Here is a 17,746-nt window from a genome sequence, read left to right as displayed (position 1 = left end):
ATCACCCTGTAGGGACCATAAAATTTAGGTTTCAACTTTTCAGCTTCGCTCTTCTTGAGCGATGACTATTTATATGGTTGTAGCCTCAAGTAAACCATATCCCCTACCTCGAAGCTACGCTCTATTCGGTGCTGATCAGCATACAATTTCTGTTGATTCTGGGCCTGTTGTATATTCTCTTTGAGCACTTTCAGGATGTCTTGAGTATCCTGCAATAAGTTTTTGGCTTTGGGCACTCTACTGTCCCCCAAAACTAAATCCATGAAGCTAGGTGCTTCATAACCATAGAGTGCCATGAAAGGAGTCATCTTGATGGACATATGATAAGTGGTGTTATAACAATACTCTCCCATATGCAACCATCTGATCCAAGCCTTTTGTTGTGCAGTTACATAGTTCTTCAAATATCCTTCCACCCATTTATTCACAATCTCTGTTTGCCCATCTGTTTGCGGATGATAACTAGTGCTAGGTGTAAGATCTGTACCACACAACCTAAACAATTCTTGCCAAAAAACACTCATAAACTTACTATCCCAGTCGCTGACAATGAATTTGGGCAGCCCATGTAACTTGAATATCTCTCTAAAGAAAAGATCTGCCACTTGTGCTGCTGTGTAAGTGGACGGAATAGCAAACAAGTGAGCAAACTTCGTCAAGCGGTCCACCACCACATAGATGCAATCCCTTCCTTGCACTCATGGTAAACTAGTGATGAAGTCCATCGAAATACTTTCCCATTTCCTATCAGGAATGGGCAAGGGCTGTAATAAACCTGCAGGAAATGTGTGCTCTCCCTTATTCTGTTGACAAACCACACACTCCCTGACATACCTCTGAACATCATCCTTGAGCCCCTTCCATGAAAACCGCTCTCGGATCTGCCTGTAGGTCTTGAAGACCCCCAGATGTCCAGGTGTGGGTGCATCATGAAATGCCTTCAGTATCGCCTCTCTCAAATGTGATGACGGAATCAAATAAACCCTGTCCTGAACTCTGATCAATCCATCTATCATCTCATAGCGATCATCCTGTATGGTACCTGAAATCATAGTTGGAAAACTTGCCAAATGCAAAAACTCGCCAAGCCCCCCAAAAGTTTAATCGGGAAAAACTCGGCGATTTAAAAAAAAAAACTCGGGAACCTAAAAAACCGCTGAAATTTAATTAAAAATACATTTATTTTGCAAAATTTAATGAGAAGATGAATCTAATAAGTTAATTAAAGACAATACAAAAGAAAGAAACAAAGTTTAGATATATATAAATGCATAATGCGTACAAAATTGCATTCTCATGCAGAATGCTCATGGTAGGAAGCAAAATAGTAAATTACTAAATAGTTTCAATCTGTCAAACTAGAAGTAAATACTAAAAGTCTAAATACATCAATACAATGTCAATCACATCTTCCTCTTTCCACTTGCACTAGTAGGAAAGCGAGGGGGTCTAGTCTTAGAAGAAGTGCCCCGCACTGGGATAGGGCGTGAGCTGCGTGACTGTGAACTCTGTGGCTGTGCCCCCTCGCTCGACGTCCCTACTGACTGACTCGACATCCTAGGAGAGGATGCATCTCCTCCTAATGGTAATGCCTGATCCTCGCCTGAATCATCATCATCCTCGTCCTCATCCTCAATGTCATCCATAGTGAACTGAAAATCAGTGTTAGCCTCCCCCTCCATGGCCTGCCTCTCCAAATCAGCGATCTCATCTGGTGTAAACAATGGACTTGGCTCCTGTGCTGTCCAATCAGAATAAGGATCTATCTCATCTAGATCAAGCGGACCAGGTAGTTCTAAGAGCTGTGCCTTTTTTATGCGCAACTTAAGATTATAGTGCACATAAACAAGATCATTAAGCCGTTTTTGAGTCATTCTGTTTCTTTTCTTTGTATGGATGGACTCAAATAAGCTCCAATTGCGCTCACAATGTGATGAGCTACAAGGTTGGGATATGACTCTGAGAGCAAATTTCCTTAAATTGGGGGTATTGCCACCCCAACTTGCCCACCAAGCATCTGCAAAACAAAATTAAAAAAGTTATAAAGCAATAAAAAAAAAATCAGAAGCACAACTTATCAATTAGCAAAAGTTTTAAAGTTTGATGCTTTACCTGGTGCTTGAGTAGATCTTGCTCTCTTTGCTAGCATAGAAGAGAACAAAGGACCCCTTGATTCCACATAGATTTGTTGTTCGGTCACAATAAGGTCTCTCTCCTCTTCACTTGATATCATTCTCTCAATGCATTTAGAGAGACCTTCCATGACCTCTCCATTAGAATCTGAGTAGGAATCATCAGCCTTAAAACAAATAGAAAATGATATCAAGTCTTACTACACAACCTTAAAAAGTAAAGTAAAATAAAGACTTATTAAAATTCCAACTTCAAGGACAATCAATTAACATAGTACTTGAATTTGGGATTGAGGAAGTAGCCTGCTGCATGAATAGGTTGGTGGAGCATATTGTTCCACCTTCTATCAATTATTTCCCAAATGGGGTCAAATCTGAGACTGTCCTCGTGATAGTAACTTCTAACAGCCTCTTTCGCCCTATCCATGGCCTCATAAAGACTTCCCATTGGGGATTGCTGCCCATCACATGTGCGCAAGACTAGAACCAGGGGCAGAGACATCTACATTTGAAATTTGAAAAATACAAATTAGTTAATAATATAGTAAGTTATGAATTGATAATTAAACTTGAATAAACTAAAAATATAATGAAGTTACCTCCACAATCTCCTTAGCCTTTGCAAAAAAGCTATCATCAAAGACTATTCGTGCCACAGCCTCTCCTTCGGGCTTCTTTGAGTAAGGTGACAACCCAATCAGCACACACAAACATTTGCTTCAAAGCCAATATGTGGTCAAGAATACTTTGCAACGTCAAGAAGACCGTTGCAAACCTTTTCATAGCAGGTCTCATCAAATCTTTGCCTTTAGTGGCTTTTCTCATCAAACTAAGAACCCATGGGTGATTATAGATATATTTCGTGACTCGCCTAGCATCTTCCACAACTGGACTCACCCAATCAAGTTTTCCTATGTCCTCCAAAAGAAGGTCAAGGACATGTGCTGCACAAGGTGACCAAAAAAGTGTGGGTTGCCTCTCTTGGAGGATTCTACCTAAAAGATTAGCAAAAAATCAATAATCAGTAACAAACTTTCCATATTTAGTATTTACAAATTACATCAAATCTAAATTGAATAATACCATAGCATTACATTTATGATTCATATTGATTCAAATATAAAAAATTAAATCTACCTGCTGCCACATATGCTGCTTCATTATCTGTGATTATTTGCACCACATTCTCTATTCCCACCTCCATGACAACATTCTCCAACATTAAAGCCAATGTGGCTGCATTTTTCACTTTGTTGGAGGCATCGACAGATTTCCAAAACACCACATCATTTTTGCAAGCAATCAAGAAGTTAATAATGGTTCTACTTCTTCCATTTGTCCACCCATCAGATAAAATGGTGCAGCCATACTTCTTCCACTCTTTCTTTTGGTCTTCTATCAACAATGTTGCCCTACCAACCGCTTTGTCAAGCAACCTACAAAATTTAGGTGTAATATTAAATAAAGTGTAAGTGTTAGTAAAAAATTAGGAAATAAGTTATAACAATTAAGATTTAAAATATAACAATGAACTAAAGTGAATCACAATTCCTTACAATTACTAAATAGTAAAATACTAATCTTCCACTCATATCCTTGCGATTAGGCGGCTTGTACCCTTTGCCTGATATTGTCATTGCATTCACGATATTGACCCAATAGGGACTATCAGCGGCATTCATTGAGATATTGTTGAAAAACCAAAAATCAGCTGCTGCAATATCAGTTTGCTCATGCACCTCCTTAAACCATGTAGTGCCCTCTAATGATGGCTGTGCTCCAGGTGTGTTCCTGGGCACAAAATAACCACCTATCCCTGATGGGGATCCGGATGGTGATGATGAAGAAGTAGGAGATGTAGAAAAAGTGGAACCGGTAAAAGAGAAATTTTGTTTGCGGATCCGTGGGCCACGAAGAGATCCTGGTATGTTCTCAAGTGCTTCTTCTTCCTCTTGCATATCAAAAGGAGCTCCTTCAGATTCAGCTATGGCTGCCCTCATAGCTAATTTTGCCCTCTCCCTATTCAATTTTTTCTCTTCAGCAGCTGCAAGTAGGGCATGGATGAATCTTTTTTCTTCATCAGTTACCTTGAGACAAGGATTTGAGTCATGTTTCTTTATGCCTGCAAGGTGGTATTTGAGGCGGTTTATGCCTCCAGAAATAATTCTCACAGGGAATGCATATCACCTTCCCAATATCATTTGGACTTGGAGCTTCATAGGCATACCGCCATGCCTTATCTCTTGCATTTTTAGGCCGAGTGCCTATATATCCAAATGGGCATGGTGTTTGTGGCCACTCTTCTTGCAGGTTTGCCATGTTTTCTTAATGCTTGTCCGCTGCCCTACACATAAATGATTAAATTTATAGAAAAACGAATAAACAAAGTTAGAACTTAGAGTTAGAACTTAGAAGCTAGAAGTTTAGAACAACTCGGGTTTCAACTTTCAAATGATTTGAAATCATTTACAAACAACAACAAAAACAATAAAAGCTTTGCTTAAAACTATAGAAAGTTTTCAAACAATGATAAGATGAACATACCTGGAAAGAAATTTCTCTTCTAAATTCGGTTAGAATCCTCCAAAATCCACTCCAATCTGCCTTTAATCACTTACAATCAGCTAAAACTTTCTTTGCTCCACACAAATGAAAGAAACAATGCAAAAAACAATGCATTTTGACCTATTTAGGCGTCATTGGCCGTGGGTTCCCTGAACCGCGAGTTTTTTACATGAACTTGCCGATTACTCGGTGAGTTTTTGGACTCACGCTGAGTTTTTTGACAGGCGAGTTTTTGGGCGATTTACTCGCCGTCCCAAAATACTCGGTGAGTGTTTAAAACTCGCCGAGTAACTGGCGAGTCTTCCATCTATGCCTGAAATCAATCCAGAAGCCCAAGCATCTCCGACATACTCTGCTATAATCCGATCTCTCCAATCTCCTGAAATCTCTGCCAGAGCACATAAGTGAGGTCTCCAAGATAAGGCATCAGCCACCACATTTTCTTATCTTTGACAAACTCTATGTCAAAGTCATAAGCCTGCAATTTAGTCACCCATTTTTGTTGCCGGTCATTAAGATCACGCTGGCTCATGAAGTATTTAATACTGTTGTGATCAGTCTTGATCACAAAATGTTCACCTACCAAATATGATTGAAATTTGGCCAATGCATGCATTATGGCCAACATCTCCCGATCATAGACAGAATAACTCTTCTCAACTCCCTGGAGCTTCCTACTCTCAAATGCAATGGGATGCTTCTCCTGCATCAATACTGCTCCAATCCCATCACCTGATGCATCACAATGAAGCTCAAAAGGCTTCGTGAAATTTGGTAGAGCTAGAACTGGACATGAAGACATTACTTACTTGAAATGCTCAAAACACCTCTGTGCTGCCCCTGTCCACACGAAGGCTCCTTTCTTGATAAGATCTGTCAAGGGTGTAGCAATCTGTGAGAATCCCTTAACAAACCTCCTATAAAAACTACATAAACCAAAGAATCCCTTAAGCTGTGTAAGGTTTGTGGGAGTAGGCCACTCTACAATAGCTCTAATCTTTTCGGGATCAACCCGAACGCCATCTGCACTAATGATATGCCCAAGGTAAAGGAGCTCAGTCATGCCAAACTCACATTTAGATTCCTTGGCATACAATGACTCTCTCTCCATAATAGATAACACCTCCTTCAGATGATGTAAGTGCTCCTCAGACCAAGATGTCATCAAAGAAGATCAAGACAAATCTCCTCAGCTGCTTTCCGAATACCTGGTTCATACAACTCTGAAATGTAGCGGGTGCATTGGTTAGACCAAATGGCATAACCATGAACTCAAAGTGGCCATAGTGACATCGGAAGGCTGTTTTGTCAATGTCCTTTGCTCTCATCCTAATCTGATGGTATCCGGATCGCAAATCAATTTTGGTGAAGAAGCATGCCCCATGCAACTCATCAATCAGCTCATCAATCCTAGGAATGGGATACCTGTTTTTAATTGTTTTCTTATTTAGTGCCCTGTAATCGATGCACAGGCACATTGTCCCATCCTTCTTCTTTACCAATACTACTGCTGAAGCAAAGGGGCTCTTACTGGTCTTGATATGCCCCATCTCCAACAAATCCTTAATTGCCTTCTCTATCTCATCCTTGTGTTTCTTAGGATGACGATAGGGAGTAATCATAACTGGTTTGGCTCCCTTCTCGAGCTCAATAACATGTTTCATCCCTCTGTCAGGAGGAACCCCATGAGGAATATCGCTAAATACTTTATCGTGTCTATCAAGTATCTTCTGGATATTTGGTGGATGACTCTTTTCTTGTGGCTTTGGTGAAGTTGGCATAATGTAGCACTCTGCCGCCCACTCTATGTCATCATGACGAAAAAGTCTCTGCATTCTCCTGAAGGACACTACTCTGCAACCTCCATCTGAAAGTCCTCTAAGTACCACAGTTCTGCCCTCATGCTGGAATCTCATCTCCAATTTCGCTAGGTTGAGTGTGAACTCAACTAGTGAAGCCATCCATGTCATGCCGAGGATGACATCATAATCTGCCATGTCCACAACATAAAACTCATCCTCCAACTCGTAGCCATCTCCAAACCTGATGCGAAGATTAGATATCTTCCGAGTGCATAATAATTTATCACCGTTAGCCACCATGAATCTAAACCCATCATGCTCCTCTGTCTGTAACCCTCTCCTGGCTACCAACTGTGCATTTATGAAGTTATGTGTAGCCCCAGTGTCAATAAGAGATATCACTTTCTGCCCCTAGATAGTACCCCTGACCTTAAATGTGATTGCCTTTTGGGCCCCTGTCAAGCGTGCCAACGATCTATCATCCTTAGGAATGCTGCTCTCCTCTATAATGTTACCCTCATCTGAATCGGAGTGCTGATCCTCCCCCTCTGACTCTAACTCTTCTGCTGAAAAATACTCCATTTGATTTGCCTTAGCCTTGAGAGAACATTTATGAGATAAGTCCCAAGGCTCTCTACAATAGAAGCACAACTTCTTCTTTCAAAGTTCATTCAAGGTTTCATTGTCTAGTCCTTTTGATCCTTCTTTGGGTTTGCTATACTCTTTCTGAAACGGTTTTTTGTCTTTATCCTTGCGGTAGGAAGAATTTGTTGAATGGTTTTTTCCTTTGTATACTGAAGGGCCTAAATCTCGTGCCTTTTTAGTTGCTTCAACTAAGGTGAGTGGATCATGTCCCTTCACCCAACCTCGTAATGGATCAGCAAGACCATCACAAAATAACACCACCAATCTCTTAGGAGAGATATCAGTAACAAGTACAGACAAGCGTTGAAACTCGACAATGTAAGCATCCACAGAACCTAACTGTTTTAACTGTGCTAGCTCCTTGAAATGTAACTCGGAATCCCTAATGTCAAATCTCTCAATCAATGTTTCGGTGAATTCCTTATAGGATGTAATCTGATATGCCCCAAAGTCACCATGCCATGATGCCACCATTCATGTGCAACGCCATCCAAGTGCATAGCCGCATACTTGATAGCCTCCTCCTCAGGCATAGGATTTAGCTGCAAGTATGTATCTACCTTCTGCACCCAAGCTCGTGTAGTCATCTTCCCTGAAGCATCATAATAAGGTAAAGAAAGTTTTCCAACTTTCTTTCTCAGCTCAAAGTTTTGATTCCTCCCTCCTGCTCTAGGCATGTGTCTCATCCTCAAGTCCATATAATCTCTAAGGGAAATATCCGCCTGAAACTCCGGTCCACTAGCCTCCCAGTCCCTCCTGAACTGATCCTGTAACTCGGTAATCTGCGGTTCGTTTACTAGTTGAACCAGATCTCTGGGTGGGAAAGTGGGTAGAAGAGGTCTCGAGCTCGCAGTCCGCGTTGGGCGTGCAACGTGTCTAAAGTTATCAGCCTCATTCCCATTGGTGCCGTGTCCATTATTACCATTAATGTTATTCTCAGGACCATTGTTGTTGCCTTGGCCTCCATGGTTATTGTTTCCCCCATTGTTATTGTTTCCCTCATTGTTATTGTTTCTGTTGTTGGCATCACCTGGATTAATATTGACACCCATCTATCTAGCCATGAGCTGCAACATCATGTCCATACGCTGCCCTTGCTCTAATGTATCCAGTAACTGTCTGAACATTACCTCCCCCTGATCTGGACCGACATTCCTGCCTCCGCCTAATCTTGTATTCCTATCATCTCGATCACCCATATTGTTGTCTTGATCAAAGAATATTTCCTCTGTGTCCATATGGCTGGATTCAATGTCCACCTGCACGGATGTACTAGATTGTTTGCTTTGCAAGTCCGAAATTCTATTTTGTCTTGCTCTGGTATCGCGGAATTTATAAGGCCCCTGTCGCATGCTCAAACATAAATGCTTAGCCTGTGTTTTTATTTATTTATTTCTGATTTTAGTGTTTTGACATTTCGTCAAACACTTTTCCCTCTATCCGACTGTTCCAAATTCCCTATAAGACCTCCACAGGATGGCAGGACTTATAGCTCTGATACCACTGTAATGGGCACCCCTAAATGTCCCAAAAAACTAAACCAAATTGCTGAAAGGAATTATGTCAAACAGTTTGCATTCAACCTCGTACTTCTCCGTTTAATGTTTTAAACCCCTTATAACTCTGGAAATCAAACGTTTATTTGTTTATTGTGTTTTGTGTAGGGAATTGGTATCATACAACATAAACAAGAAAGAAACTACAATAATATGCAAAGTGGAAATGAACTGCTGCCAATAAAATGTTATTTTCAGAATTCATAAAACCAAATACATGGTAGATTTATCAACTCACTAATTACTTCAGCATTATTGACATAATACTCCAGCCCATGCTTTCGAACTTGCTGCTACAGTACTTTGTCCTTCAATCAGTCCACTACCTGCGTAATATCATTCCCTCAAAGTGGCATAAGTGTCGGACAAGTAGTGAAGAAGATATGAGCAAAATACCAAATCTGCCTGTAGCTGGAAATGCAACTAAACTGCCTGATAATGAAGCCGATAATAAAGAATTTCAAAGGCCAAACCCCAAGGGAATGACGTCTAGAATGTTACAAGAGAGGATAAACGTCCTCAAATGCCAAGAACGGAGCTGCAACTCACACACCAATTTCTTTTCATATTCAACCTGTCTAATGAAGCCACAAATACTTCCTTTTATTCTATTTCCAAGGGTCCGCTCAACTCATGTCGGCAATGTGGGATAAAAGATGTGTAATATATAAAACATATATTAAAATACCCCTTATGTCTCCCTTGGGTACACATCCCCATAAAATAAATATTAAAGTAACACTTTAATATTTTACAATTAAATTAGACGTTACTTTAATAAAACTTCAGGCATTAAAATGTATTACCAATGGGACTCTGAATAATGCGAGTGATAGCTCATCGGAAAGCTCTCACCGAGGAATATCAAATCCAATCACCAAAATTGACCTGCACTGTGTCCTACCGACTTACTAAAAATAATAAGTATGCCTAAAACTAAGTAAATCAACTTCGTTTTGGCCCAAACTGGAAATGACTAGGCCAAAACACTCCAAGATCCCATTAAACCCTTCGTTAGCCTTCGGGACCATGTAGAACAAGGCTAACGCACACACACTTGGTCAACTGCTAAAATGGGGACATTACATGGGGAAAGAAATTGTAATCCACACTGATCACCAACCACTTCAATATTTGCACTCACAATCTAAGTTGCAACAAAGTAGGCACTTTAGGTGGATGTGTTTTCTACAATAGTTTCATTTGGATATTAAGTATAAGAAGGGTGCCCATAACAAAGTAGTAGATATGCTCTCTAGGCCTCTTATTAAGAATGCTTTGATAATCCTTCAGAATAGTTCTATGGTTCATGAAAGTTTTCAGGAACAATATGCTAATGATGAGAACTTTAAGAATATCTATGCAGCTTTAATCCAGGATAAACATGTAGAAGAGAAAGATTACTATGTGCAGGATAATTTGTTGTACCACTTGGGAAAATCATGCATTCCTAAAGATGAACAAGCACATGTAATCTGTGAAGCACATATCTCTTTGATTGCAGGTCATTTCGAGGTAAGTAAAACACTGGCTTAGTTATAGAAGTATTGTTACTGGCCTCGTATGCAAGAAACTGTCACTAAGTATATAAAAGGATGTGTAATGTGTGCAACTAGCAAACCAAGTAATAGGAAATTGGGTTTGTATACACCATTACCTGTACCATCTCGTCCATGGGAAAGTGTGTCTATGGACTTTGTGGGGGGTTTACCGATGTCTAGGAAGGGTCATGATTATTTGTATGTAGTAGTTGATCGGTTTAGCAAAATGTGTATTTTAATGCCTTATAAAAAGCAGGTCACTGCTGAATTGACAGTGCATTTCTACTTTCAATTTGTATGGGTTCATTTTGGGTTACCTACTTATATTGTATCAGATCGAGATTATCGATTCTTGGGGGAATTTCGGTCATCTTTGTAGGGACTCATGGAAACCAAGTTGAAGAAGAGTACAACCTTCCATCCGCAAACTGATGCACAAACAGAGGTAGTCAACAGGGCAGTTGTTCATCTGGTTAGAGGTTATTGTAGTAATCATCCTAAGTTGTGGGATGAAAGTCTTCATTATGTGCAACATGCTTACAACCATGCAGCACACTCTTCTACAAAGAGGTCTTCTTTTGAGACTTGCTTCAGTTACTTGGGTAAGACACCAATGGATTTTGCTTTTGGGAAGGACGATGTTGTAGATGGATGCCATGATGTAGAAAAGGCTTTAAAGTTCATCCAGAAGATCCAAGCAATCCACCAAGCAGTAGAAGCACAATTGGAGCAGAGCCAAGCAAAATACAAGGCTTGCCATGATAAGCATCGCATCGATCACCATTTCCAGGTTGGTGATAGAGTTTGATTACATATCAGCAAGGAAAGAATGTAGGGTGAAGGAAGGAAGCTCAAGCCTATCCGGTATGGTCCTTTTGAGATCTTAGAAAAGATCGGTACCAATGCCTTCGGCTTTAATCTTCCTCCATACATGCAAATTTACTCAGTTGTCAATATTGAGAATCTGAAGTTGTGTGAGCCTCCAATGATCTTGGATGAAGACACAGACCTTCAGGTTCCATCCATTGATGATCTTTCACTAGAGTACATGTCAAAATTGCCAGAAGATGTTATCCTTGACAGGAATGTCAAAACTTCACGAATAGAATCAATTGAATATGTCCGAGTGGGATTGAAGGGGATGCATCCAAGCAAGGCAAGATGGATGGAGATTGGTATAGTGAGGGAGCTATACCCTCACCTACTTTCTGAGTCATCAAACTTTCGGAGGTCCGAAAGCTCTTCAGTGGGGAGGCTTGATTCGGGGATAAAAATCAGTGAAAATTGAAATGTTCTCAATGCTCCAAGAATCAACATCATTACAAAGTGTTCACAATTTTGACTCCAACGCAACTTGAACAAGCAAAATTGGAGTTCAGATGCCAAGGTTATGACCGATCAAAGTTTGGTCAAACCAAAACAGAGGCCGTAAAAAGGTGAAAAAAAATCATCTCAAAAGTGGTAAACAATGGATTTCAAATAAAAGAGCTTGTCGAAAGCTTTCCAACGATGTTCATTTCGTCGAAAACAGAGATTGGATGTGAAAGTTATGACAATTCGAAGTACAGGTAAAAGTGTGGATTCTGATGATGTCAACATGATGTCATAACATCTTAAAGAGGGGATAAATTCAAATTCAAATTCAAATAGCTATTTAATTCAAATTAAAGAAATTAGATTAGGGGAGTTGAACTCCCAACCATTGCCTTCTTAAAAGTAAGGCTGGCCAATGGGCTATTTATGGTATATTTGATATTAGGGGAAGAATTGTTACGTATCCATAACAAATCCGCCCAACCTTATTTAAATAAGGTTATTTTGTTAAAACAAACACCTCATAATAGAACAAAATCCAAAACAAAAGAATGGTAAAAGAAAAAGGTCGAAGATACATATTTAAAATTAGGGTATTATGTTGGTTATTTGTTTTAGCCCATTTTTGGCTAAATTTGATGTATAAAATAGGGGTAGTAGGCTTTGAAAAGGCATCCAGGTGATGAGAAGGAGACTATGATCTTTGAAGGCTTGATGATTATTCCTGCACATTGGAGAAGAATGTTGCCATTGTCCTTGAAGGGAAGATCTTGAACACTTGTAATTGATTTGTTTGGAGCTAATCGGATCGGTCCCTCTATTGGAGCAAAACCCGGAGACGTAGTCTGACTTGTGGACGAATTTCGTCATCAATTGTGTTTTGTCTTCTATCTCTCTTCTCTCTTTCTTTCAGTCATTACCTTATTATGCTTTGTTTATTTAAGCATTTAATTTATGTTAATTCGCTAAATAATGCTTTGAATTAACTTTATGTTATTATGTAAAGAATTCCTCTGTAATAGTCCTAGATCCTAATAAGATCATGGGGTTGATTTTTTATCAACTTCAACATGGTATTAGAGCTCCAGATCTTCATGCCCCAGTTCTATTTATGAGAAGTTTGGCTTGGCTTTCAGATATGTGCCTTCTTTCAAAGGGTTTCATTTTTTAGAGGATTTTTGTATTGGATCTGGGGGTCATTGATTTTTGGTGCACTTTGTGTCCAAATAGATCTTACCGTTGAGCTCAAGGTGCCCAAAAACCCCTATTTTCATATAAATTTTGTTCAATTTGGACATAGTTGGAATCTAAGGCAAAAAAATATTGTTGCCAAATTATGAGATTTTTAACATGAAAATCAAGATTTTTTTTTTTTTTTTTAGACTGCAGGAATCGGTGCAACATGGCCCCCCTATAAACTGCAGTGCGCTTGGTAAACTTTTTAACGTGACTGGTAGCGCTGGCGCGACACGCCCACCGGTACCACGAGGACAGGGGAGACTAGAACCCGTGACCAACCCCCTGCAACAGGGAAGATTTAGCCAACCGAGCTAGGGCCCCCGCCCCCTCAAAAATCAAGATTTTTGGCACATAGAGATTTTTGATTTGCACATCGAGATTTTTGCACACAAATCGAGGCACTTTGACACAAAAAGCTGAGACATTTTGATACGGATTCCAAGGCGGTAAATATGTCAATCTTGCCCTTCTAGCTCTATTTTGACCCACATGTGGTTTTTTGGCCTACATTGATAGGTACTGGTATAAGGACAAGAGGTAATGTATTTCAGTTGAATCCTACTGAAATGACATGTTTAGTTGTTAAAGTGGATGACAGTTGGTTATGGCATAAAAGATTATTTCATATTAACTTTGATAAGATTGTGAAGGTCATTATTACAGTTGCAGTTAGAGATTTGCCTAAAATTGTGAAACCTTCTAACATAATTTGCAAAGATTGTGTAATGGCAAAACAAAACAAAAGTTCATTTTCAAGCAAGACATTTACCACTTCAGTGAACTTGGAGATTGTGCATATAGATCTTAGTGGGCCTTCAAGAACACGAGCTTTTTATGGTGAAATGTATTTTATGCTTCTTATTGATGATTTCACTAGAATGGTGTGGGTTGCATTTCTTAGAGATAAATTTGAAGCTTTTGAGAAATTCAAGATATTTAAGAATAGAATTGAGAATGAATCTTGTTTGAAGATTAAATGCCTGAGATTTGGTAGAGGAGGAGAATTTATTTCAAATGAGTTTAACATTTTTTGCGAAGATAATGGTATAAAGAGACAACTTTCAACCCCTAAAACTCTGTAGTAGAATTGGATAGTAGAAAGAAGAAATAGATCAGTGATAGAAGCAACTAGAGCAATGATGTTTGAGAACAATTTATCACATATTTTTTGGAGGGAAGCAACGAACAACAATATACAATATGAACAGAGTATAGATTAGACACCTTGTGAACTTTGGTTTGGACATGCACCTACTGTGAAATACTTTAAACTTATGAACTTTGGTTTGGAAAGACGCCTTGTGAACTTTGGTTAGGACATGCACCTACTGTGAAATACTTTAAAATCTTTGGAAGTGAATGCTACATTAAGAGAGACGATATCAGAAAATTTGATTTTAGAAGTACTGAAGGAATATTTGGACATGCACCTGCTGATCTTTGGTTTGGACATACACCTATTGTGAAATACTATAAAGTTTGATTCTAGAAGAGATGCCTTATGAACTTTGGTTTGGACATGCACCTATTGTGAAATATTAGAAAGTTTGATTCTAGAAGAGACACCTTATGAACTTTGGTTTGGACATGCACCTACTGTGAAATACTTTAAAATCTTTGGAAGTGAATGCTACATTAAGAGAGATGATGATATCAGAAAGTTCGATTCTAGAAGTATTGAAGGAATATTTGGACATGCACCTATTGAACTTTGGTTTGCACATGCACCTATTGTGAAATACTAGAGCATTTGATTCTAGAAGAGACACCTTATGAACTTTGGTTTGGACATGCACCTATTATGAAATACTTTAAAATCTTTGAACATTAAGAGAGATGATGATATCAGAAAATTTGATTCTATAAGTACCGAAGGAATGCTTCTTGGATATTCATTGAAAAGTAAAGGATACAGATGTTTTAATCAAAGATTGAAGACTAGTGTTGAAAGTACCAATGTGAAAGTTGATGAAAAGTTCATAATACAAGAAAGAATACTTGATTATGATTTTGATGGAGAGACTAATCAAAGAACTAACGAGAATGTTGAGTAGGAATTGTTTTATGAAACCGACACTGATTTGCAGACTGAACTACAAAGAGATGAACAAGAACCAAGATCTGAATCTAGAGCAGAAATCAGGAAATGTTTCAAAGAATCACCTTGCTGAACAGATCTTTGAAAGTGTGAACAAAGGAGTTATGACAAGGAACAAGGTTAGTGAAGAATTGTGTTTAATTTCTCAAATTGAGCCTAAGAATGCTAATGAAGCTTTTAAAGATGACTACCAGATTAAAGCTATGAAAGAAGAAATAGATTGAAAAGAACAAGATTTGAGAATTGGTTTCTAGACCTAAAGATAAGAATGTTATTGGAACTAAATGGGTATTTAGAAACAAGATGAATGAACGAGGTGAAGTTTTGAGAAACAAAGCAAGATTGGTTTGTAAGGGATATGCACAATAAGAAGGGATTGATTTTGAAGAAATTTTGCACTTGTTGCTAGATAAAAAAGAAGTGAATGTTTTTGACATATGTAGCTAACAAGAACTTCAAAGTTTATCAAATGGATGTCAAATCAGCTTTTCTGAATGATGAACTTGAAGAAGTATACATTGAACAACTTGATAGTTTTCCTTTGACATATGAAAAGGATATGGTTTGCAGATTAATAAGGTGTTATATGCACTGAAACAAACACCTAGAGCGTGATATGCAAGATTGGATAAATATTTGACAAATTTGAGATTTATGATGAGAGAAAGAGCACTAGTGATGGAGCATTCTTCTTAAGAGAAAGATTGGTTTTTTGGTTGAGAAAGAAACACTATTGTATTTCACAGAGTACTGTAGAAGTAGAGCATATAGCAACAACAAACAAATGTAATTAGATTATTTGGATGAAGCAGATGTTGAAAGATATTGGAATAGAGTTTACTGACCTTGTTATCATACACTGTGATAACACAAGTATAATAAGTATGTCAAAGAATCTAGTTTTACATTCAAAGACAAAGCATATATCAATTAAGTATCCCTTTTTGAGGAAAAGGTAGCAGAAAATGAGATCAGATTGGAATATGTTAGTACAAAGGAGCAATAGCAGATATAGTCACAAAACCTTTGGCTAAGGACACATTTGAGTACTTGAGAGGTATGCTCGGGGTTATGCCCCAACCTACTTCAGAGTAGTTGATGCAGTGATTGCATTAGTCTAGTTTGTAGCAGAGCACTATATCTTTTTGTCTAGATTGGATGCTTGATGCTTCTCTAATGGGGGAGTATCTATGTTTAAGTTTAAGTCATTGAGGACTTTTGGTACTGGTAATTAAATAGTCTCTTTGGACACTTGAGCTTGAACATATTTTTTTGGAAATGATTCAACTTAGAGAATTCACATAATCATACCTTTATCATTGATTTCAATGGGGGAGAGATTAATACATGAAAAACATTATTTTGATACATTCCTAATGGGAGAGAGAGAGAGATTATTCCTTATGGGGGAGAGTATAGATGTTTATGTATGGGGATTTTAACACCTTCCTTATGCATGATGGTTACTATATGGTTGTGATTTGAACATGAAAAAATCTTTACAACCTACTTGAATTGAGTTATATATTTACATTCATGGGCAATGTGAATGGGAGAGTAAAGGCAGATGAGGAAGAAATATATTTGGTATTCATGGTACTTAGATGTTTTTCATATATGTTGCCATCCATGCCAAAGGGGGAGATTGTTAGTTAGCATGAATGCTAATGGTATTTTAGTGGGAGAGTATCATAACATTGTTGGAGACGTGATTTAAAGCTTGTGTTGCATTCATGATAGTGTTTGTCATTGATGTCAACGTATACCTTATTCTATGAAGATTTCTAGAGTTGTAGAGGCAGATGCATTCAATGCAGTTAGAGGATTATGAGTTGTGTTTTGCGCACTTAACTAGATATTCAGAGATGCCTGTAGATACTACAACTAGTTGCGTGTAAAGAAATTTGAAGATATGACGGAGTTATGCGATGCTTTCTGAAGGTGGCAAATAGAGAAAGTTTTTGGAAAGCAATTATTGGTAAATTGATTATATCTTTTAATAGAGATGTAATCTGGTTAAGTGAGCTTAGAGGAAGGTCAGAGACATGTTGAAAATTCTATTCTCCAGATGGAAAAAACAGATGTTCATTTTGTGAGGTTTGGTGAAGACTATTCGGAAGACGTTTCCTGTGAGATGACTATTGCAAATATCTTTGAAGAAAGAGCATAATTGTAATGTAACTTGTATTATAACATCTTAATGTTGTCCTATATTATTATTGTAAATCGGGAAAGCCTCAAGGCCGACTCAATACTTGTTTTAGGACTTGGTATAAAGGAAAGGTCATTTCCTTGTGGTAAAGTGTGAACTATATGGTATTGATTAGTGAGATCGTTGTGTGACTTGAATGCAAATTTGGCTATGAGAAGAGTAGAGCTTGATGTTGAGGATGTAATGTGAGCTTCAAAAGAACTGTATTAGCAAAGGAGTTGCTATTTAGTCAGTTCAAAGATCTTGGATATGCTTATCCAGAAGATTGTCTAGTCAAGACTGCTTTTGAGGTTTTGAGGCTATTTGGATAGTGGGTTCAGTTGTTTTTTTTCAACTCCTAACAGGGTTGGAATCTTCGAACAGGGATTCAAAGTCTCCTAAAAGGGACTCAGATGTACTGATTGTATTTCATTGGCTCCTAATAGAGTCCATCCTTTCACAAGGAACTTTTATATTAGTACATCATCTTGTTGACTTCATTCCTACTGTGGTTTTCCCTTTGATCAATGGTTTCCCTGGTTAACATACCTGGTGTTATTGTGCACTGTTGTCTTTCTATGGTTGTTGCATCTATTGTTGACATGTTTTAGAATTAATAAAGTTATTGAGAGTTGTTGTAATTACATAACGGATTCAACCCCC

General features: G+C 38.3%; 2 protein-coding genes across 4 annotated transcripts in view; one reads left to right on the top strand and one right to left on the bottom strand.

Annotated features, from left to right (window-relative positions):
- LOC149528236 (FAD/NAD(P)-binding oxidoreductase family protein) overlaps nucleotides 1-17,746 on the top strand; it is an 82,449-nt gene that overhangs the window by 49,542 nt on the left and 15,161 nt on the right. The window lies entirely within an intron of this gene.
- Nucleotides 1,240-2,817, bottom strand: LOC149528237 (uncharacterized). Of its 2 annotated transcripts, XM_089808690.1 has the most exons (4): nucleotides 2,732-2,817; nucleotides 2,411-2,634; nucleotides 2,113-2,299; nucleotides 1,240-2,017 (listed from the first exon to the last, which is right to left on the bottom strand). In XM_089808690.1, the coding sequence occupies exons 3-4, from the start codon at nucleotides 2,261-2,263 to the stop codon at nucleotides 1,404-1,406; spliced, it is 765 nt and encodes a 254-aa protein (XP_089664816.1). In that variant the 5' UTR covers nucleotides 2,264-2,299; nucleotides 2,411-2,634; nucleotides 2,732-2,817; the 3' UTR covers nucleotides 1,240-1,403. The 2 variants fall into 2 exon arrangements, with proteins under 2 accessions (XP_089664816.1, XP_089664815.1); XM_089808689.1 differs by having other exon boundaries at nucleotides 2,113-2,634.

Source organism: Cupressus sempervirens, chromosome 11, assembly GCF_028749045.1.
Source record: "Cupressus sempervirens isolate cs-2001-9-10 chromosome 11, ASM2874904v1, whole genome shotgun sequence".
NCBI lineage: Eukaryota > Viridiplantae > Streptophyta > Pinopsida > Cupressales > Cupressaceae > Cupressus > Cupressus sempervirens.
The sequence above is the reverse complement of the archived record's forward strand: the minus strand, read 5'-3'. Positions and strand labels throughout refer to the sequence as shown.

Excerpts from the sequence above, each read along its gene's own strand:
- LOC149528237 (XM_089808689.1), bottom strand. The coding sequence starts at position 2,263 with ATGGAAGGTCTCTCTAAATGCATTGAGAGAATGATATCAAGTGAAGAG. Across the intron at positions 2,018-2,112 it reads AAGATCTACTCAAGCACCAG|ATGCTTGGTGGGCAAGTTGG; the intron begins GTAAAGCATCAA and ends TTTGTTTTGCAG.